This window comes from Lithobates pipiens, unplaced genomic scaffold (assembly GCF_037356315.1).
Source record: "Lithobates pipiens isolate NorthernLeopardFrog02 unplaced genomic scaffold, aLitPip1_a1.2 Scaffold_13, whole genome shotgun sequence".
In the NCBI taxonomy this organism is placed as follows: Eukaryota; Metazoa; Chordata; class Amphibia; order Anura; family Ranidae; genus Lithobates; species Lithobates pipiens.
Window position 1 is genome coordinate 505502975 of NW_027507718.1, and position 24947 is coordinate 505527921.

At 45.1% G+C, this 24947-nt stretch overlaps 1 protein-coding gene and 1 long non-coding RNA gene across 3 annotated transcripts in view; one reads left to right on the forward strand and one right to left on the reverse strand.

The window, feature by feature from the left end:
- ATRN (attractin) overlaps nt 1-4351 on the reverse strand; it is a gene marked incomplete in the record, with an annotated part of 385746 nt that extends 381395 nt beyond the window's left edge. The window contains 1 exon segment of the mRNA XM_077478033.1: nt 4096-4351. Within this exon segment, the coding sequence (XP_077334159.1) occupies nt 4096-4268 (173 nt within the window).
- Nucleotides 1-24947, forward strand: part of LOC143975570 (uncharacterized) — a 74108-nt gene that overhangs the window by 36644 nt on the left and 12517 nt on the right. The window lies entirely within an intron of this gene.

The following is a 24947-nucleotide window of genomic DNA, read 5'->3' on the forward strand; positions in this document are numbered from 1 at the left end:
GCTCCCGAACGAATACCGACCGCCGCAGGCACTGGGCGGGGGCCCAATCGGGCCCCCGACCCGCGGGCAGGCAAGGACGTACATGTAAGCCCTTATGCCTGCCCGTGCCATTCTGTCGACGTACATCGTCGTGCGGCGGTCGGCAAGTGGTTAAAAAAATTAATAAAAAAAAATCGGCCCAACATATCGGCCCAAAAAAATCGGCATCATATATCGGCCATCGGCCGCCATGATTTCTAAATATCGGCATCGGCCAGAGAAAAACCCATATCGGTCGACCTCTAATGGGGACCTTGGATTGTGGGATCCTTGAGGGTAGGGACCCATGTCAATGTGCAATGTACAGGGTTAGGGACAATTGTAGACACTCACTAAGGATGGACCGTTGTCTTTATTCAACCTTACTATGTAACTAAATGTAACAAATTTTACGCCGCGAGAATCATGAGAGAATTGTGATCTTTCTATTGTAAACAAAATTCATTGCATAAGTCCTGGGTACAACCAAGTACTGCTAGACCTTCTTGCCCTAAGTGAACAGGGCTGCTATAGGTGAAGCTATGCTAGGCAGCTATATTTTCTGACCATCTGCAAAAAACGAGCATTACAAAGTAGCTCATATTTTTTGAATGGCGCTAATGCAAGCAAAATCATTCCTACGTCTAGTATTTTTACACAGGCACACACACTGGATGAATTGGGGGTGTTATTGGAAAGGAAAGGCACTACAAACGCATTGCACTGTACTTGCTGCATTACAGGAATGTGCCAGTCACAGCTACATTTCTCTGAGTTAAATCTTAGAGAGATAAGTTACACGATTACCCACAATAAATGCATGATAGCTTCCCTTTTAAATTATGTACAATGTAAAATTCCACATCCCCCACCATACATTGCTTATTTCTGTAGTGCCTCTGATGTCAACACCACGCCTGGGAAACCACTGCCAAGTAGCAGCAGGTCTTCCCTGCCACAGTGCCACCAAACAAAGACGATGAAGCAATTAATTTAAGTTATAATGAGCAAAAAAAAAAAGAAAAAGTGTGAGAGGAGGATAAATCGCAGTTTGCCAGGAAAAAGCACACAACAAACTTCTACATCCAAGATCACATTATGAGCGGACATCTCAGCTCAGGCCTAAATCATGAAACCTCATCAACCAGAACAAGAACCAGCACTGGGAAAGCACAACCTGCATCAAAGAAGTTACAATTGGTAAACACAGAGAAAATATAATAAAAAATGTATACAAATGGTGAACAGTGTAGCCACACACAGAGCGACAAGCAGTGTCCAATACCAACCAGATAACAAGATACCAAACATCTGAATAATGGCAGAACAGTTATAAATAATCCAATTACACAAGGAGGACATCTCTCCATCATTAAAGGGGTTTACATTACGGGAAAATAATGTAGGCAGAAACTGAAGTGCATATAAATAAATGTTATCAAATGGAGAATGTAACCGCTACCAAATATTACAGTTGTCAGAAAAGGAAGCACTGAATGGAGAGATGGGAAAGGGAAGTGTCTGCTGTCTATGGACTCCAGCAGGTCCCAGCTGTCATTTATATTATCGCAGATTATAGAAGGAAGCAATGAGAAAGGCTGGAATGTGGAAAACTGAGGCTTTGCAGATAAGCTAGGAAAAAAAAAAAAAGAAGAAGAAGAAGAAGAAGAAGAAGAGATAAGATCTACCAAATGAAAAAAAAACAAAAAAAAAAAATGTAGACTATTGACAAAACACAAGACCAGCTGTATGATGACATCGTCTGTACTTGGCCTTTTCTAGATATCAGAGTCACTTTTATTCTTCTATACAAATAGATGATACAGATGACTCCCATCCTACCCCATACATAACAAAGTCTTCCCATCATAACTCTACACAGAACATACTATATACATAAAACAACATCAACTTCCTACACAATAGAATACGTGATATATATATATATATTAGTACAGGGAGAGGTGTATACACACACATATATGGGGTACATGGAGGAGTGTATACGCACATATGAGGTACAGGGAGAGGTGAGGGGTGTATATACACATATCTGGGGTACAGGGAAGAGCTGAGGGGGTGTACACGCACATATCTGGGGTACAGAGAGCTGAGGGGGTGTACACGCACATATCTGGGGTACAGAGAGCTGAGGGGGTGTACACGCACATATCTGGGGTACAGAGAGCTGAGGGGGTGTACACGCACATATCTGGGGTACAGAGAGCTGAGGGGTGTACACACACATATCTGGGGTACAGAGAGCTGAGGGGGTGTACACGCACATATCTGGGGTACAGAGAGCTGAGGGGTGTACACACACATATCTGGGGTACAGAGAGAGCCGAGGGGTGTACACACATATCTGGGGTACAGAGAGAGCCGAGGGGTGTACACACACATATCTGGGGTACAGAGAGAGCTGAGGGGTGTACACACACATATCTGGGGTACAGAGAGAGCTGAGGGGTGTACACACATATCTGGGGTACAGAGAGAGCTGAGGGGTGTACACACACATATCTGGGGTACAGGGAGAGCTGAAGGGTGTACACACAAATATCTGGGGTACAGAGAGAGCTGAGGGGTGTACACACATATCTGGGGTACAGAGAGAGCTGAGGGGTGTACACACATATCTGGGGTACAGAGAGAGCTGAGGGGTGTACACACATATCTGGGGTACAGGGAGAGCTGAGGGGTGTACACACATATCTGGGGTACAGAGAGAGCTGAGGGGTGTACACACATATCTGGGGTACAGGGAGAGCTGAGGGGTGTACACACACACATCTGGGGTACAGAGAGAGCTGAGGGGTGTACACACACATCTGGGGTACAGAGAGAGCTGAGGGGTGTACACACACATATCTGGGGTACAGGGAGAGCTGAGGGGTGTACACACAAATATCTGGGGTACAGGGAACGGTGGAGGGTGTATATATACACACAGGAGGTGCAGGGTGTACATATAGATATATGAGGGGTTTATATACAGAGATAAGGGGTGTACAGACACATATGAGGGGTGTATATACACATATATGGGGTACAGGGAGAGGTGAGGGGTGTATAAACAGATGAGGGGTGTATACACACACAGGAGGTGCAGGGTGTACATATAGACATATGAGGGGTGTACATACAATGGTATGAGGGGGTGTACATACAATGGTATGAGGGGTGTATATACACACACAATGGTATGAGGGGTGTATATACACACACAATGGTATGAGGGGTGTATATACACACACACACAATGGTATGAGGGGTGTATATACACACACACACACAATGGTATGAGGGGTGTATATACACACACACACAATGGTATGAGGGGTGTATATACACACACAATGGTATGAGGGGTGTATATACACACACAATGGTATGAGGGGTGTATATACACACACAATGGTATGAGGGGTGTATATACACAATGGTATGAGGGGTGTATATACACAATGGTATGAGGGGTGTATATACACAATGGTATGAGGGGTGTATATACACAATGGTACGAAGGGTGTACATACAGTGGTACGAGGGGTGTACATACAGTGGTACGAGGGGTGTACATACAGTGGTACGAGGGGTGTACATACAGTGGTACGAGGGGTGTACATACAGTGGTACGAGGGGTGTACATACAGTGGTACGAGGGGTGTACATACAATGGTACGAGGGGTGTACATACAATGGTACGAGGGGTGTACATACAATGGTACGAGGGGTGTACATACAATGGTACGAGGGGTGTACATACAATGGTACGAGGGGTGTACATACAATGGTACGAGGGGTGTATATACACAATGGTACGAGGGGTGTATATACACAATGGTACGAGGGGTGTATATACACAATGGTACGTGGGGTGTACATACAATGGTATGTGGGGTGTACATACAATGGTATGTGGGGTGTACATACAATGGTATGTGGGGTGTACATACAATGGTATGTGGGGTGTACATACAATGGTATGTGGGGTGTACATACAATGGTATGAGGGGTGTACATACATACAGACAGACACACACACACAGGGCCCCGCTGGGGCTCGGGACTCACATGAAGCGGCCCCCGCAGTGCTGGCACTGCTCTCCGGTCCAGCCCGCCTCACACACACACTGCCCGGTGCTCGGCTGGCACACTCCGTTCACACACGGCTTGTCGCACTCTTTCCCCGCCACCAGCAGGCACAGCCGGAGCAGAAGGAGTCCGGCGGCCGGCAGCAGCAGCATGTCTCCCCGGGGTCGGCTCTCTCCTCCGGTCCGATGTCGTCACTGTACAGTGCCAGGCCTGACCCGGGGGGCGGGGCTCTACTAACGTCACATGACCCGTGCGTTCCACGCTGGGCGAGACCAATGTCAGGGATAGAGGGAGGAACGGCAAACAACTCCCCCCTCCCGGATGAGTTGTGTGGACTGGGCCGCCCTGGGAGACTGGTCTCCATGGCGACGGTGGATGACACAGGAACCCAGACAGTGATAGAAAGGGAGACAACCAATCACCGAGCCAGGAGAGCCTAGACACTTCTAATACAGACATTAAAGAGGAGGGGAGGATAGCTCTTCAAATTTTCAACACAGGAGAGGATAGCCCCTCAAACATCTGGCACAGGGGAGGAGAGTCCTTCATATATCCGACACAGGGGGTGATAGCCCTTTAAATTCCAACAAAGGAGAGGATAGTCCTTCAGATATCTAACACAGGAGAGCATAGTCCTTTAGATATCCATTACAGGAGAGGATAGTCCCTCAAATATCCAACACAGGAGAGGATAGCCCCTCAAATATCAGATGCAGGGGTGGATAGCCCTTCAAATTCCAACACAGGGGAGGATAGTGCTTCAGATATCCAACACAGGAGAGGATAGTCCCTCGAATATCAAACACAAGAGAGGATAGCCCCTCAAATATCCAACACAGGGGAAGATAGCCCCTCAAATATCCGATGCAGGGGTGGATAGCCCTTCAAATTCCAACAAAGGAGAGGATAGTCCTTCAGATATCCAACAAAGGAGAGTATAGTCCTTCAGATATCTAACACAGAAGAGGATAGTCCTTCAGATATCCAACACAGGAGAAGCTAGTCCTTCAGATATCTAACACAGGAGAGGATAGTCCTTCAGATATCCAACAAAGGAAAATATAGTCCTTCAGATATCTAACACAGAAGAGGATAGTCCTTCAGATATCCAACACAGGAGAGGATAGTCCTTCAGATATCTAACACAGGAGAGGATAGTCCTTCAGATATCAAACACAGGAGAGGATAGTCCTTCAGATATCCAACACAGGAGATGATAGTCCTTCAGATATCTAACACAGGAGAGGATAGCCCCTCAAATATCCAGCACAGGGGAAGGTAGCCCCTCAAATATCCGATGCAGGGGTGGATAGCCCTTCAAATTCCAACAAAGGAGAGGATAGTCCTTCAGATATCCAACAAAGGAGAGTATAGTCCTTCAGATATCTAACACAGGAGAGGATACTCCTTCAGATATCCAACACAGGAGAGGACAGCCCTTCAGATATCCAACACAGGAAAGGATAGTCCTTCAGATATCCAATACAGGAGAGGATAGTCCTTCGAATATCTAACACAGGAGGGGATAGTCCTTCAGATATCCAACAAAGGAGAGTATAGTCCTTCAGATATCGAACACAGGAGAGGATTCTCCTTCAGATATCCAACACAGAAGAGGATATTCCTTCAGATATCCAACACAGGAGAGGATAGTCCTTCAGATATCTAACACAGGAGAGGATAGTCCTTCAGATATCCAACACAGGAGAGGATAGTCCTTCAGATATCTAACACAGGAGAGGATAGTCCTTCAGTTATTCAACACAGGACAGGATAGTCCTTCAGATATCCAACACAGGAGAGGATAGTCCTTCAGATATCCAACAAAGTAGAGTATAGTCCTTCAGATATCTAACACAGAAGAGGATAGTCCTTCAGATATCCAACAAAGGAGAGTATAGTCCTTCAGATATCTAACACAGGAGAAGATAGTCCTCAGATATTCAACACAGGAGAGGATAGTCCTTCAGATATCCAACACAGGGGATGATAGTCCTTCACATATCCAAATGAGGAGAGGATAGTCCTTCGGATATCTAACACAGGAGGGGATAGTCCTTCAGATATCCAACACAGGAAAGGATAGTCCTTCAGATATCCAATACAGGAGAGGATAGTCCTTCGAATATCTAACACAGGAGGGGATAGTCCTTCAGATATCCAACAAAGGAGAGTATAGTCCTTCAGATATCGAACACAGGAGAGGATTCTCCTTCAGATATCCAACACAGAAGAGGATATTCCTTCAGATATCCAACACAGGAGAGGATAGTCCTTCAGATATCTAACACAGGAGAGGATAGTCCTTCAGATATTCAACACAGGAGAGGATAGTCCTTCAGATATCTAACACAGGAGAGGATAGTCCTTCAGTTATTCAACACAGGACATGATAGTCCTTCAGATATCCAACACAGGAGAGGATAGTCCTTCAGATATCCAACAATGTAGAGTATAGTCCTTCAGATATCTAACACAGAAGAGGATAGTCCTTCAGATATCCAACAAAGGAGAGTATAGTCCTTCAGATATCTAACACAGGAGAAGATAGTCCTCAGATATTCAACACAGGAGAGGATAGTCCTTCAGATATCCAACACAGGGGATGATAGTCCTTCACATATCCAAATGAGGAGAGGATAGTCCTTCGGATATCTAACACAGGAGGGGATAGTCCTTCAGATATCCAACACAGGAGAGGATAGTCCTTCAGATATCCAACACAGGAGAGGATAGTCCTTCAGATATCTAACACAGGAGAAGATAGTCCTCAGATATCCAACACAGGAGAGGATAGTCCTTCAGATATCCAACACAGGGGATGATAGTCCTTCAGATATCCAACACAGGAGATGATAGTCCTTCGGATATCTAACACAGGAGGGGATAGTCCTTCTGATATCCAACACAGGAGAGGATAGTCCTTCAGATATCCAACACAGGAGAGGATAGTCCTTCAGATATCTAACACAGGAGAGGATAGTCCTTCAGATATCCAACACAGGAGAGGATAGTCCTTCAGATATCCAACACAGGAGAGGATAGTCCTTCAGATATCTAACACAGGGGAGGATAGTCCTTCTGATATCCAACACAGGAGAGGATAGTCCTTCAGATATCCAACACAGGAAAGGATAGTCCTTCAGATATCCAACACAGGAGAGGATAGCCCCTGAAATATCCAACACAGGGGAAGATAGCCCATCAAATATCCAACGCAGGGGTGGATAGCCCTTCAAATTCCAACAGAGGAGAAGGTAGTCCTTCAGATATCTAACACAGGAGAGGATAGTTCTTTAGATATCCAATGCAGGAGAGGATAGCCCCTTAAATATCCAACGCAGGGGTGGGTAGCCCTTCAAATTCCAACAAACGAGAGGATAGTCCTTCAGATATCCAACAAAGGAGAAGATAGTCCTTCAGATATCCAACACAGGAGAGGATAATCCTTCAGATATCTAACACAGGAGAGGATAGTCCTTCAAATATCCAACACAGGAGAGGATAGTCTTTCAAATATCAGACACAGGAGAGGATAGTCCGTCAGATATCCAACACAAGAGAGGCTAGTCCTTCAGATATCCAACACAAGAGTGGATAGTTGAAGATTGAAATACTGCATAAAGTGGACTTTATAGGCAACCAAGTAATACATCTAGAAAAAAGATTTTCACAATATTTTCTAATTTTATTAAAAAATGAATATATAAAAAGACTGAGGTACAATTATTACACTCATATGTAACATTAAAATACAATTAGTTATTAATATACCCTGCACATATAGAAAATTACATCACATAGTAACCGCGGGGGCGTGTCCAAGATGGCGAGGTGAGCGTTTGTGCTGCACAGAGATCCGCCATCCACCGGCAGAAATCCGAATCCCGGGCCCTTTATGACCACCTAAATGGCCGCAGACCACGCTCAACAGGCGGGCGATCAGAAGAGGCACACAGCGACACTGGTACTGCTCGGATCCGATCGGTCCGCTCCGCCATCCCCATGTGGAGTCCCGTGGTGCTCCCGACAGCAAGAGGCCCCGCAGGGACAGCTGAATGAGGTGCAGGACGTCCGGACCGGCAGCTGGTAAGGGAAGGAAGAAATCCAGATATCCACCGTCACAGAGCCCCCAGCCACACACAGGCCCAGAGGAGGGACACAGGGATACCCGCAGCCTCCACAGGGCCTCACAAACAAGCCCTATGGAGTCGGTTGAGGCCAGACCCCCGTGGTTGGCAGAGGTGATGGCTGCTATTGCCACATGCCAGTCCACCCTTACAGCCAAGATTGAGCAGAGAGTTAGCAACACAGAGGACACAGTTGCTAAACATGGCGCGGCCCTGCATACACTACAGACCAAAGTGAAGGCCCTGGAATATAGAGTAGAAGATGCAGAGAACAGGAATAGACGTAACAATCTCCGCATAGTTGGTCTGGCGGACGGCTCAAAGGGTGCAAATCCCACATGCTTTGTGGAAGACATGTTGCACAACTTGCTTCCGGATGCGTGGCTGTCCCCCATTATGCGGTGGAGAGGGCACACAGGATTCCCCCTAAACCGTGGGCCCCGGGAGCCCCCCACGAACATTTATACTTCGTCTTCTAAACTTTAGGGACAGAGATGAGATCCTCAGGGCCTCCAGGGGCCTGGGTGACCTATGGTACCAAAACAACAAGTTGATGATCTTCCCTGACTATTCGGTGGAGACTCAAAAGTTCAGAAAATCATTTGATCATGTCAAGGCCGCCATGAGGGCATGCAGTATCCGCTATAGTGTCCTCTTCCCTGCCTGGCTGAGGGTCCAAGATGGGGAAACAGTTTGCTTCTTTAATTCTCCCAGGGAGGCCTCTGCCTGGCTTGACTCCCTTCCCAGAAATGGATGACCGGGACTTGTACATGCACACTTGCTTTAACCCTGGCAACATTGTATGTCTGGGCCCAGACCAGACACCTCCCTCCCGGCATGACTCCTGTGGCTGGGATCCTTAGATGGAGGTTGTTTTTTTTTGGGGTTAAATTTTCCACCTTTTCTTTTTGTTTTGTTTTTTATTTTTTCCCCCCCTCGGGGCAACAAGCTATTGCCCCTGGCATGAAATCTGCCAGCAGACCCTCTAAGACCTGCTTATCCTACTTATACACCATTAGACACTACAGTTTGCCCGGGTTGGCGAGGAAAATACCGATTAGACTGGCACCGACGGATCTTTACAGTTCTCCTGCAGCTGGGACTTTTGGATATATTGCGAGAGAACATTTTTCCCCTGTTGGTTTTGCTTCCCCTTTTCTTTTTCTTTTATTCTCTTTTTTTATTCACCGGCGGACCCCAAGGTCGCAGCAGCAAATTTTACTTACAATGGCGGATGCCTCGGCAGTTGAAGAGCCGCTCAAACTTATCCCTGGCCCCCCAGTTTGGGTGGGGGTCACCAATTGCACAGGACCCCCTTTTGCAGCCGGTGAGCTGACTTTGTTAGGGTTGGAGGTTTTGGGGGTTGGGTGGGGAGGGGGGTGGGGATAATTGCCCCTTAGGGGAAGTTATTTGGTTTCTATCTAATGTTTGGTTATGTTTAACGGTCAAATTGCTAACTATTACCAAAATAATATATGTGTCAAAGCTGAATCTATGCCTGCAATGCCTGATCCGAGTCCAGCTAGAGATCTCCAGAGGGCCCCACATGTTAACTCCGGGTATTAATACACCACGATTTGATGATGGCATCCCTTAACATTCTATCCTGGAACACTAGGGGGTTTAACTTGCCGGTTAAGAGGTCCCTGGTGTTCCATTTCATTAAAGCCCACAGCCCCCATATATGTATTTTACAAGAGACCCACCTGGTGGGCAGCAGAACCATGTCACTTAAGAAGCCCTGGATTGGCCATCACTACCATTCCACATATTCTAACTTTGCGAGGGGTGTCAGTATTTTAGTGCATAAGTCTATCCCCTTTAGGCTTCTGGACCTGGTGCTGGACTCAGAGGGCAGATAAGTACTGATGCATGCTCAGGTCGGACCCATGAGGTGGGTCATAGCAGGTCTCTATTTACCTCTGCCAGCATCTTTGACTCTCCTACATCAGGTAACCTCGATGATTGCTGATTTTGCTAATGACAATATTCTTATCCTGGGGTACTTCAATCTGGTTCCACCTCGGATAGATTATGCGCTAGTGGTAACCTGCACCCTGGACTGGTGGAATGGGCGGAGATGTACGGATTGACGCATGTGTGGTGCTGGAGGCACCCTCAGACCCGGGCCTACACCTGTCACTCTGCCTCCCATTGTACCCTTTCCAGGATAGATTTGGCATATGTGGGGAGGGCTGCCCTCCCTAGGGTAAAGGATATTAAGATACTTCCCAGGGGCATTTCTGACCATGCACCGCTTCTGTTAACCATGGAGCTATCTTCAGCTACAGAGTCCATGCTGTGGCGGCTCTCCAGGTTCTGGGTTTCGGATGAGGCGGTGGATGGTCAGCTTCAGGGATCCTATAGGGAATATTGGGCGACCAACCCAGGCTCGGCTTCACCACTGATGGTGTGGGATGCCTTCAAAGCATACACGAGGGGACAATACCAGCTTATCATAGCCAGAGTTCATAGGGAGAGAAGGGCTGAGTTGACTAGAGTGGAAACAGAGGCAGGCCTGCAGGAAGCTAGGTTTGTTAGAACCGGGGACCCTCAAGACTATGCTAGACTACAGACTCTGACTGGTGAGGTGGTACGGGTCCGCACTTCCCTTACTCAAAAACGTATGCTGGCTTAATCCCAGCGAATCTTTGAACAGGGAGAAAGATCAGGGAAACTCTTGGCCTGGTTGTCACAGGAGCAAGCAGGAGGGACATGTGTGTTGTGTATACAGGATAACAACGGTACACCTCTTTACACCCCTGACAAAATCAACGGGAGCTTTGTCTCCTTCTACCGCCTCTTTTATAGCTCCAGGACAACATATACTCAGGATGAACTGATCTCCTATTTAGACCCTATTGATTGATTATCCCAGTCCTGACCGACGCATACCGAGAGGCGCTTGATGCACCCATCTCGGTGGAGGAACTGTTAAGGGCCCTAAAAACTCTCCAGTCGGGCAAGTCGCCCGGACCGGATGGCATACCAGTCGAATTTTATAAGCAATATGCTGAGGATTTGATGGTCAGACTGCATGATATGTTGACGGAGGCTCATAGAACAGAGGAACTCCCGAGCTCCCTGAGCGAGGCAGTGGTGATAGTGATCCCCAAGCCTGGGAAGGACCCTTCTTTATGTTCCTTGTACCGCCCAATTTCGATTAATGTTGATGCAAACCTGCTGGCCAAGGCACTGGCCAACAGGCTAATCATGGTTATTCTAGCTCTGATCCACCCAGACCAGACAAGGTTCATGCTGGGGACGGGTACGGACATTAACATCAGGAGACTTTTTACGCATGTGGCAAGGGCTAGTCCGGAATCGGCGGGGGTAGTGGCCTCACTCGATGCGGAGAAGGCCTTCGACTCGGTCGAGTGGGGTTATCTATTGGAGGTCCTTTCTAGGTTTGGATTTGGGCCTAGATTCCAATTATGGCTGAGGATGTTGTATGCCAATCCGACGGCCAGGGTCCACACAAATGGCTGCCTTTCGGACAGTTTCCCTCTGGGACGGGGTACTCGCCAGGGGTGTCCCTTATCCCAAGGACTATTTGCATGGGCAGTTGAGCCTATGGCTATAGCCTTGCGGGCAGAGGGGAGGGTCAGGGGCATAACAGTGGGACAGATAGAGGAGAAGGTATCCCTCTACGCAGACGACACCCTCCTCTACCTTGCGGACGCCTCCAGGTTGCTTGCAAGGGCTCTGGAGATGTTTGACCAGTTTGGGAGAATCTCGGGAATCCGTATAAATTGGGACAAGTCGGTCCTGTTCACACTGCACCCCTTTATCCCTAGATCAGTCATGGGTACCCCTCTAAAACTCACATATTTGGGTGTTAAAATCTCTAAAACGACGGAGACATTCCTGGAATAGAATGTCCCCAGAGGGAGGGAGAGGAGGAGAAGCCAGCAGCGCTGCAGGGGGAGGAACAAGAGGATCAGGAATAAGGCAGTACAGCCAGTCCTCCTACTTGGCAGGTGCCCGGGCCCCCAACCCTTTTGAACTAATAGGACAAGGGTCCGGTACAGGAGGGCAGGCTGTACTGACTTATCATCGGTGCTGGTGCACGGGGTGATTAGGGCGTGGCCAGCCACACACCCTGCGTACGCCCATGGATGTAATTATTGGGTCCCATTTTTTTTACAGGTATGTATGTTCTGTATTTTTTTGGTCACTGTAAGCTCCATCATGAAAGTATTATAAATTAGTTACAGTCAATAAAAAAAAATTTTTTTCTGCAAATTACAAGCCCTGTTCCACCATTAGTTCTACTCACATTTCGAACACAGGAACCATTTAGCATTCAAAAAACAGGCTTTGTAAGTTACCCATAAATTTTAATGTCATGAACATAAAGGAAGCACGTTATCTACATAACATAGATCCTATAGGTGAACCTTTCACAGTATCAGCACAAGACAAGCCTGCGTGATGTACCCACCAACATTCTGTACATTTCACATAGAGCACACTTATTGACCTTTATGGGTGATATTCCGGATAATTGGACATAGCTCCCAAATGTGTAAAATACAGATATCACACACACATAATGAAGCTAGGATATTTGAACCAAAAAAACTAAAATTTCATAAAATTAAAAAGGCAAAAATAAGTTGTAATGACTAAAGACAGATGAATACAGGAGGAGATTAAGGCATACACGTCAACTCTTAACCACTTCAGCTTCAGAAGATTTACCTCCCCATCACCAGGGCATTTTTTGCAATAAGGCACTGTGTTATGCCCCATATACACGGTCAGAATTTCCGACGGAAAAAGTCAGACCGGATTACATTGTCGGAAAATCCGATCGTGTGTGGGCTCCGACAGAAAAAGTTTGAGAGCTGGATCTAAAATTTTCCGACAACAAAATCCGACTTTTTCCAATCATATGTAGAGAATTCCGACACACAAAGTGCCACGCATGCTCAGAAAAAATTTGGTGACGAAAGCTATTGGCTACTGGCCTCTACGTAGTCCTGTCGTACTTGTTTTACGTCACCTCGTTCCGAACGATCGGATTTTCCGACAACTTTGTGTGACCGTGTGTATGCAAGACAAGTTTCGGCCAAAACCGTCGGATCTTTTTTATTTTTGTGGTCAGAATGTCCGACCGTGTGTATGGGGCATAACTGTAACTGACAATTGCACGGTTGTGTATATATAAATGTCCTTGTGTGTATGTCCTTTTTTTTCCCACAAATAGAGCTTTCTTTTGTTGGTATTTGATCACCTCTGTGTTTTATATTTTTTGCGCTATAAACAGAAAAAGCCCGACAATTTTGAAAAAAACATTTTTACTTTCTGCTATAAAACATATTGAATTCTGTCCAATATGTATTCTGCTACAAAATGGAAAAGGTTTCCCTATGTGGTTTTGTATTGCAGCAAGAAAATTCAAAATAGATTATAAAAATATATTTATTACAAAAATTAAATAAGATACAGAGGCATAAATATCTTTTAAAATATGAGCTCTGTGATTGCGTTCTCTAGCACTCTGTACTTTGTTTCCCCTTGAAGAAGACCTCTACTGCATATGGCCGAAACACGTCTTAGCTTTTCTAGCATGACTATATATGTATATCATGCTATGTTTTAAATGTTCACTGTACGGCTGTATCATCATGTATGTCTGTTAACTTCAATCACAGAACTCATGTTTTAACAGATATTTATGCCTCTGTATCTTTATTTAATTTTTGTAATAAATATATTTTTAAAATGTATTTAGAATTTTTTTGCAGCAGTACAAAACCCCATAGGGAAACCTTTTCCATTTTTTACCTTTATCGGGGCATGCAGCTTCCTCTTTGCTCACTCATTGTATTGCCTTCCTATTTTGCAATGTATTCTGCTACATATTTTTGGTAAAAAAAATCCCAATATCGATTGGTTTGCGCAAAAGTTATAGGGGTTGATTTACTAAAGGCAAATAGACTGCAGTGCAGTTGCTCCAGAGCGTAGTAAATGAGGTAAGGCTCCACTTTGCAAACAATACCCAATCACCTGCAAGGAAAATTTTAAAAAAACATAATTTTTGCTAGCACATCATTGGATGATGGAAGTCAGCAGAGCTTCTGCTCATTTACTAAGCAATGGAACAAACACTCTTGCAGAGTGTTACTGCACAGTCTAGTTTCCTTTAGTAAATCAACCCCATAGCATCCTCACTGCTCAACAAAGGCCCTCTGAAAAGTGATCCACCAACCTTAACCGCATGCCGACCAGCTGCCGCAGTTGTTCTGCAGCAGCATGGCTCGGCTGCGCGAATCGCCGTTATGTTACGCCGGTAACATAAACGATGTGAGTGCCCGGCGGTCTCGATCGCGGTGCCGGGCTCCCACGATCGCTCGGGGCACACGGAGAACCGGGAGCTGTGCGTGTAAACACACAGTTGCTATTTCTGTGAGCAGGGAACTGACAGATTGTTAACCCCTTCACTGGCAGTGACATTTTTACAGTAATCAATGCAATTTTAATCGCACTGATCGCTGTATTAATGCCAATGGTCCCAAAAATGTGTCAGAAATGTCCGACGTGTTCGCTGTAACATCGCGGTCACAATAAAAATTACTGATCAGCGCCATTAATGGAGTGTGTAAGACTTGAGGTGCAGAGCTCAGGAGTGCGTAACTCATGGGTGCAGAGCTCGGGAGTGCATAACACATGGGGTGCAGAGCTCAGGACTGAAAAACTCACGGGGTGCAGAGCGGAGGAGTGCGTAACACTCGGATGCAGAGCTTGGCAGTGCATAACACATGGGGTGCAGAGCTCAGGCGTGTGTAACATATAGGGGTGCAGAGCTCAGGCGTGCTTAACACATGGGGTGCAGAGCTCAGGAGTGCATAACACATGGGGTGCAGACCTCAGGAGTGCGTAACACTCGGGTGCAGAGCTTGGGAGTGCATAACACATGGGGTGCAGAGCTCAGGAGTGCGTAACACATGGGGTGCAGAGCTCAGGCGTGTGTAACACATGGGGTGCAGAGCTCAGGCGTACATAACACATGGGGTGCAGAGCTCAGGAGTGCATAACACATGGGGTACAGACCTCAGGAGTGCGTAGCGCATGGGGTGCAGACCTCAGGAGTGCGTAACAAACATGGGGTGCCGAGCTCAGGAGTGCAGAACACATGGGATGCAAACCTCAGGAGTACATAACACACGGGGAGCAGAGCTCAGGAGTGCATAACACAGCAAAGAAAATAGGATAGAGCCCAGAGTATCAGTCAGCTTGCATACTGTATATAAAGACCTGTTCACAGCTCAGACTAATAGTGAGGTCTAATGCCCCATACACACGGTCGGACTTTCCGACGATAAAAATCCATCTGATTTTTTGCGACGGATTTTGGGCCAAACTTGTCTAGCATACACGCGGTAGCACAAAGTTGTCGGAAAATCTGATCGTTCTGAACGCGGTGACGTAAAACACGTACGACGGGACTATAAACAGGCCAGTAGACAATAGCTTTCGTCTTGTAATTTATTCTGAGCATGCGTGGCACTTTGTCCGTCGAAATTGTCTACACGCGATCACGCAAATCGCCGTTATGTTACATCGGTTACATAAACAATGCGAGTGCCCGGTGGTCTCGATTGCGGCGCCAGGCTCCTGCGATCGCTCGGGGCACACGGAGAACCGGGAGCTGTGCGTGTAAACACACAGTTGCCGGTTCTCTGAGCAGGGAACTGACAGATCGTCTGTCCATAAATATTAGGATACATATTAATCCCTCCCCGCCCCCCAGTGTTAACCCCTTCACTGCCAGTGACATTTTTACAGTAATCAATGCAATTTTAATCGCACTGATCACTGTATTAATGCCAATGGTCCCAAAAATTTGTCAAAATTGTCAGATGTGCCTGCCATAATCTCGTGGTCACGATAAAAATTGCTGATTGCTGCCATTACTAGTAAAACATTTTTTTTTTATAAAAATGCCATAAATCTATCCCCTATTTTGTGGACGCTTTATAACTTTTACGCAAACCAATCAATAAATGCTTATTGCGTTTTTGTTTTTTTTCTACCAAAAATATGTAGATGAATACATATCGGCCTAAACTGAGGGAAAAAATAATTTTTTTATATATTTTTGGGGGATATTTATTATAGCAAAAAGTTTAAAATAATGCGTTTTTTTTTCAAAATTGTCGCTCTTTTTTTGTTTAGAGCGCAAAAAATAGAACCCGCAGAGGTGATTAAAAAACACCAAAAGAACGCTCTATTTGTGGGAAAAAAGGACGTCAATTATCTTTGGAAGCCACGTCGCAACTGTCAGTTAAAGCGACGCAGTGCCGAATCGCAAAAAACGCTCTGGTCTTTGGCCAACCAAATGGTCCGGGACTTAAGAGGTTAAAAGGCAACTGCTCTGTATTCCCCTCCTGCTTGTGTGTGTGTGCGCAATGTAAACAGCTGCACATAGAGTTGTAGTACATGGCGGGAGCACGCATGTTGCGGAGACCTACACAGGACTCTATAGGGCCCGGTGGCACAAAGAGAACAGGAATTTAGTGGCACGGCTAGGGGACAATTGAAAAAGGAAGCTCAGTGGAGGAAACTCATAAAAAAATTAAAAAATAAATGAAATGCATGTGAAATATGTACTCTTATCTTATCTTATCTTATCTTATCTGATTTAGGGAAAGAAATGCCTTTAATATAACTTTAAAAACTGTATGTCAGAGCTGACACACCAGCATTGCAGCTGACACATGCTGGTAGTCACTCTAATTATATGATTCACTTTTACAACTGTGTTTGCAATTGTGATTTAGTTGAACTTCTCCTTATGCTGAAATCCAAGTAGACATACAACACAAAAATGGATAAAGTCGTTATTACATCATAAAATGTATAATTTTTTAATACAAGCAGGATAGGTACCACAGTTTGAACTAGTATTGGCCTCACGCAATCCCCTATACAGCAAACCACAGACAGGACGAGGGAAGAGCAGCACATGGTGCAACTCTGTTGTGCTTATGTTCTAATAAGGAGCATGTTGGTAGGAGGAGAAAGCACGGTGACAGAGAAATAAGCTCATAATTTTGTTGCCTTCCCTTGCATAAGCTCCGGTAGAATTGCAACACATCTCCCCGCTTTGAACTTGACAAAGAGGAACAATTGTTAAAAGGTGAAAAGTGGGTATGGCTGGTGAAAAGTGGCCGTGACCACATAGGTGTAGTTTTAAGATACCCCTGCAGCAGCATTAGTAACAATCCCACCTGGCACTGGAAGATATATTTTAATATTAATGTAAAACATAGGATATACATCACAGGGCGCAGGAGAATAATGTACAACATAGCATATACAGGGTACAACATAGTGAATGTAGTGCAGGAGTCAGGTTTATAACGTGCACCATAGCATATACAGTGCAGGGGACAGAAGTGTAATGTACAGAATAGTAAATGCAGTGTAAGGGTCTGGGTATAATGTACAAAAAATGATACTTAAACAAAACGATAGAGGCCGCAACTCCAAAGTCCATGCAAGTTACTTTATTTGTACATGATAGTGAGTATAAAACAGGGGATTACGCGTTTTGGCAGGAAGCCTTGATCACAGGAGGACACCTGAGCCAGAGCACCCATATGTGGATCCTATTACAAGCTTTGCATACTGGTTCCACTGTCTATCAAGCAGGGGTCAGCATTTAATAATGAACAGGGTGTAGGGGTCAGCAGTGAGTAACATACAGAGTTCAGGAGTGCATAACACACAGGGTGCAGAGCTCAGGAGTGCATAACACATGGGGTGCAGAGCTCAGGAGTGCATAACACTCGGGGTGCAGAGCTCAGGAGTGCATAACACACAGGGTGCAGAGCTCAGGAGTGCACAACACACAGGGTGCAGGGCTCAGGAGTGCATAACACACGGGGTGCAGAGCTCAGGAGTGCTTAACACACAGGGTGCAGAGCTCAGGAGTGCATAACATTCGGGGTGCAGAGCTCAGGAGTGCATAACACACAGGGTGCAGAGCTCAGGAGTGCATAACACAGGGTGCAGAGCTCAGGAGTGCATAATACACAGGGTGCAGAGCTCAGGAGTGCACAACACACAGGATGCAGGGCTCAGGAGTGCGTAACACACGGGGTGCAGAGCTCAGGACTGTGTAACACTTGGGGTGCAGAGCTCAGGAGTGCATAACACTTGGGGTGCAGAACTCAGGAGTGCGTAACACTCGGGTGCAGAGCTCAGGAGTGTGTAACACTTGAGGTGCAGAGCTCAGGAGTGCGTAACACATGGGTACAGAGCTCGGGCATGCATAACACATGAGGTGCAGAGCTCAGGACTGCATAACACTCGGAGTGCAGATCTGAGGAGTGCGTAACACTCGGGGTGCAGAGCTCAGGAGTGTGTAACACTCGGGTGCAGAGCTTGGGAGTGCATAACACATGGGGTGCAAAATTCAGGAGTGTGCGTAACACATGAGGTGCAGAGCCATCGGATTTTTTCAGACGGATTTTGGGCCAAACTTGTCTTGCATACACGCGCTCGCACAAAGTTGTCGGAAAATCCGATCGTTCTGAACGCGGTGACGTAAAACACGTAGGACGGGACTATAAACAGGCCAGTAGCCAATAGCTTTCATCTTGTAATTTATTCTGAGCATGCGTGGCACTTTGTCCGTTGGAATTGTCTACACACGATTGAAATTTAAACGATCGGATTTTGTTGTCGGAAAATTTTAGATCCAGCTCTCAGACTTTATGTGTCGGAAATTCCGACGGAAAAAGTCAGATGGAGCCCACACACGATCGGATTTTCCGACAACACGATCCGATCGCACATTTTCCATCAGAAAGTCCGACCGTGTGTACAGGGCATAATGCCGCGTACACATGATTGGAATTTTGGCCAGCAAAAGACAGATGAGAGCTTTTCATTGGAAAATGTGACTGTGTGTATGCTTCATCGGAATTTAGCTGGCCGAATTCCTGCCAGCAAAAATTTGAGAGCATGTTCTCAATTTTCCAGACGGAAAAACTTTGGATCGGAAATTCCGATAGTGTGTATGCAATTCCGATGCGCAAGATTGCTACAGAGGTTGAAGGGGTGGAGGGTCAGCCTGTCAGTGCTCAGACCATACGCCGCACACTGCATCAAATTGGTCTGCGTGGCTGTCATTCCAGAAGGAAGCCTCTTCTAAAGATGAAGCACAAAAAAGGCCGCAAACAGTTTGCTGAAGACAAGCAGACTAAGGACATGGATTACTGGAACCATGTCCTGTGGTCTGATGAGACCAAGATAAACGTATTTGGTTCAGATGGTGACAAGCATGTGTGGCGGCAACCAGGTGAGGAGTACAAAGACAAGTGTGTCTTGCCTACAGTCAAGCATGGTGGTGGGAGTGTCATGGTCTGGGGCTGCATGAGTGCTGCCAGCATTGGGGAGCTACAGTTCATTGAGGGAACCATGAATGCCAACATGTACTGTGATATACTGAAGCAGAGAATGATCCTCTCCCTTCAGAGACTGGGCCGCAGGGAAGTATTCCAACATGATAACTGCCCCAAACACACCTCCAAGACGACCACTGCCTTGCTAAAGAAGCTGAGGGTAAAGGTGAAGGACGGGCCAAGCATGTCTCCAGACCTAAACCCTATTGAGCATCTGTGGAGCATCCTCAAATAGAAGGTGGAGCGGCGCACGGTCTCTAACATCCACCAGTTCTGTGATGTCATCATGGAGGAGTGGAAGAAGACTCCAGTGGCAACCTGTGAAGCTCTGGTGAACTCCATCTCCAGGAGGGTTAAGGCAGTGCTGGAAAATAATGGTGGCTACACAAAATTTTGACACTTTGGGCTCAATTTGGACATTTTCACTTAGGGGTGTACTGACTTTTGTTGCCAGCGGTTTAGACATTAATGGCTGTGTGTTGAGCTATTTTGAGGGAACAGCAAATTTACACTGTTATACAAGCTGTACACTCACTACTTTACATTGTAGCAAAGTGTAAATTCTTCAGTGTTGTCACATGAAAAGATATAATAAAATATTTACAAAAATTTAAGGGTTGTACTCACTTTTGTGAGATACTGTATGTATATATATATATATATATATATATATATATATATATATATATATATATATAAATAAGCACACCTTAATTGTGACGAGTCCTTTGTGTTGAACTGGCATAGTTGACTTATTTATACACAACAATACAACATTCTCAGCAAGAATCTACCATCAGTTAAAGTTCCCGAAAGGAAGGAACGTTAACTGTCACACGTGGCACCCTCGCATCAGAAATCACTGTTTAATTCTTAAATTATTAATAAATATTGGAATATTATTGTGAATGATAAAGAAAAAACACACAAAATGAAATCATTTATTATTACAAACTTTGACTTGTAGATGTATCTCAGTAATTATTATTTCGCCTAGAGTTATGAAAGCCTGACTGACGTAAGAACTTCGCCCATGTTTTGAGCAGAGTTTGTGGACTTTGAGTCGTGGGATATTTATTGTAGGAAGGGTGAACGATGAACAAATGAGAAAATACACAACTGAACATAGATAGGAAGTGACTGCCTCCGTTTTTTTTAATGTTTGTTGGTAGTCATCTATTTATCTGCTTTGGATTCCTTAGTTAGGCCTCGGCAGTTCAGTTCCCCCTTAAGGTGTGCCTGTCAGGTAAATCAGTGTGTTTGAATCTAAGAATGATGCCAAAGGGTAGACAGTATATGTGGCAATCATTTCATTGATTCATGTTTATCTTTCTTGGAATGATTCTTATTAGAGATATAGAGATATACCGTAAGTTAAATATGGGCATGGTATCCATTTTTGCAGTGCTTGAATCTAAGAATGATGTCAAAGGGCAGACAATATTTGTTGTAATCATCTAATTGATTCATGTTTATCTATCTTGGAATGCTTCTTATTAGAGATAAAGTTGAATATAGGCATGGTATGGATTTTTGCAGTGAACCTATTACTTTTTCTTGTTTTCTTTTTTTTTTCTTTTTTTTTGATGGGTTTCCCCTCTAACTTTCATACCAGACCCGAATGGTCTAGTATAGAATTTGGGGCGGAATGCCGTTTTTTTGTCTGCATGGGGTATGAATTGGGAGGAAGAACCATGACATTTTTTTTGAGTGACCCCCCCCCTCTTTGGGGCTCATGTGCAGTGAAAACCCTGCAACCATGGATAATACGCCACTGCATGGGGGGGGAGCAGCCTGGGGGGGAGCAAAGGTGAAATCTGGGGGGAGGGCACTGGGGAAATCTTGTTCCAGCACTTGGCTCCACTTCGGGACAAAGCCTTGATTCGCCGGGACTTAGATCAAATCCCGGGACAGTCCCAGTGAATCCAGGATGGTTGGAAGGTATGCATTACCATCTATATCAGACCCTCATCTAGGATAAAGGTCTGGTATAGATGCAGGGAATCCCTGGTCGCTTTGCAAACTGAGCGAAACAGCTAAGAGATGTAAGTCTGACCCTAGGTTCACATCTATGCGGCTGCGCTTGATGCATTTTTCAGGCATGTTTTGCAGTGCGTTTTGCGTTTTTAAACCCTTGTTCTTTTATGCATTTTTGCATGCAGTTTTCATGCATTTTACACTTTACGTAAATAGCGGGATGCTAAGGAGGGGGCCGGGAAGCCGCCCGTACCATCCTTAACAACTAATGAGTCATCAGCTGGCAGCGGGGTTCCCCACTGACAGCTGAGAGTGTAAAAAAAAAAATATAAGCAGCAAAAAAAAAATCACAAACAAAAGCGTATAAATATAATATTATAAATATTACCAACAATTTTATCAGTGCCCATCAGTGCATCCTCACCAGTGCCCAGCAATGCAGCCTCACCAGTGCTCATCAGCACAGCCTGATCAGTGCCCATCAATGTAGCCTGGTCAGTGCCCATCAATGCAGCCTGATTAGTGCCCATCAATGCAACCAGATCAGTGCCCATCAATGCAGCCTCACATGTGCCCACCAATGCAGCATGACCTGTGCCCACCAATGCAACTCACCTGTGCCCACCAATGCAACTCACTGGTTCCCACTAATGTAAATCACCAGTGCCCACCAATGCAGCGGGACCTGTGCCCATCAATGCAGCATGACCAGTGCCCACCAATGCAATTCACTCCTGCCCACCAATGCAGCATGTCCTGTGCCCATCCATGCAACTCACCTGTGCCCATCACTGCAGCGTGACCTGTGTAGAGAAATAAAGTGGAGGAAGAGAGCCAGTCAGAACACAGAGCAAGGATTACCCGCTGTAACAGCTTTCATTTGCATTGCAGTCTTCTCGCCGTCACACACAGACATGCCAACTGGCCCAGTTAGTTTGATAGACAGAACACTGGTCCAATGTCTGGACGTGTGACGTTTATCAAAGGAGGCGGGACCGCGTGTGACGGCTGAGCGGACTACAATTCAAAGAAAGCTGTTACAGCGGGCAATCCCCGCTCTGTGATCCGGCCGGCTCTCTTCCTCTGGGAGAACGGCTCATGTTCAACCCCCCCTACCAGTGGCGCTCACAGCCCACGCTCACCAGCAATCATTTTCTACTTGCCAAATGCGAGCAGGCGAGTGGAAAATTTGAGAGCTGGAATACAGTATTTTGTATTTTTTTTGTTAAATAACAAACATGTCATACATGCCTGCACTGTGTGTGACGGACTGGGGTTTATATGGTCACAATACAGACACCCCAAAGCAAAGTACATATTCATTTTTTTTTTATATTTCTAAACATCTCCCTTCTATTCTATTAATAACCAGTAGATGGCAGAGAAGGTACACAAACAGAGTCTATATAAGGCCACACACCATGTGACTGGAAATTAAACTACTTCCAGCCATAAAGTCAGTGGTCATATCTCATGCTGTTTGTGTGATTCTTTGCAGGTATGTACTCTAAATTGTTCCTAATCTGTATTAACCTGTGATAGAAAGATTCCTAAACATCTTGAGCAGATGCAGAAAAAGTCTCAGCAGATTTTATGCTATAGTTTTGCTGTAATTAGAAGTTTAGAACAGCATGTGTCAGAAACAAGTGAAAAGTGCATAAGAACATGAAAATACTGCATTAGTCAAAACAAATGTCTATGATAAACACTAAACCTTTCTAAATAGGTATATTTAAACCTGATTTATTGAAAATGGCATAGATTTATAGAAGCACATGTTTTCTGTTATTTAATATAGAAAAAAACCTATTGTATGTAAAGCTTATGTATTGCATCATACAGACATGCAATGTGCACCATCTAGTGGTTAAAAAAGAGTACTACCATGAAAATATTTGTATTAAAGCAATGCATTGCTAGTATGATTATTGCACACTTAAAGTGTACCAGAGAGATAAAGATAATTATCTATAACATTGAATAACAGGGATATATATGTTATTAAATTTAGTAATGTTCATATTTATAACTACGTTTTAAAATTCTTTAGTTAAAATCGGTATTATATATATTTTTAATGGTTATAAACATGTGACTATAAAAATGTAAAAGATGTATTGTTATGTAAAAATTAAACTACTTCCAGCCATAAAGTCAGTGGTCATATCTCATGCTGTTTGTGTGATTCTTTGCAGTCCACGCCAAGCTGATCACCTTATCTCATCGCGTCTACAATCATCGGCTCTCTTAATTCACATTTTGAGGCCGGTAACATGTGCAATGATTTTTCACAGAACAGCCCTGATCCTCCACTCTCTAAGAGAGATCCTATGCACAGAACGGTTTTTACCTTGATGCAGAGAACTCATTAAGGTTAAAAAAAAAACTTTCAGCCTTTACAACCACTTTCATTTCTATTCAACATAGAGCTTAGCCCACCTTCCAGAGCTCAGCTCCACCACAGTTGTCTAAAGCCCAATTCCGGGGAAAACAAAATAACCACTTGCTATACAGGGTGAATAGCTCTGCACTGTGCATGACGACGCCGAGGTTCAGTCCACAGACCAGGGAGAGGAGGACACCACTGGAGTCATTGGGAACAGGAAGTCAGGTAAGTAATACAGCCTCTTCATTAGACTAGGAACTTATAACCCTTGTAGTGCTGGGGGGCCCCACTGCAAGGGTTTTCGTATTTGTTACACCCAGAGTTGGGCTCCAACAGACCAGTGTGAGAGCATCAGTGGCCAGTATAACCTCTCACTGTTAAGGAGGAACTGCAGTCTTCTCACAAAATTTGTAATAAATACATCTTTGGCATTCTGAAGCTTCCCTCCAACCACTTTGCATAATATTTTATATATACTGTGATTCTGTCCTTGCCAGATATGCTGCAGAAATCTCCCTCCACTGGGTCTGGCTGCATCCATTTTAACTGTGGGCAGCTGAAGCTGCTGCCTGTTCACTTCCTGGATTTACACAGACACACAGAGGCACACCTCCAGCTCTGCAGCTCTCATTGGCCCTCTTATCACCCATCCCACCTCCATTCCTGCCAAACTCTCACAAGAGTGAGAGAAAGCTGTGCATGATGTCATAAGCCTAGGATAATGACCAGACAAGAAAGAGGAAGTGGGCTGTATAAGGTATTTACTTGCAGAAAAAAAAAATGTTCTACTATCCAAAGTTAAAAAACAAGAGCAGAAGATTTAAAAGATGAAAAGATGAAAACATTTCTGAATTTGTGCTGTAAATGGTGCAGAAACTTAGCTCAAAGTTGATCATACAACAAGGCCCTCTTAACATC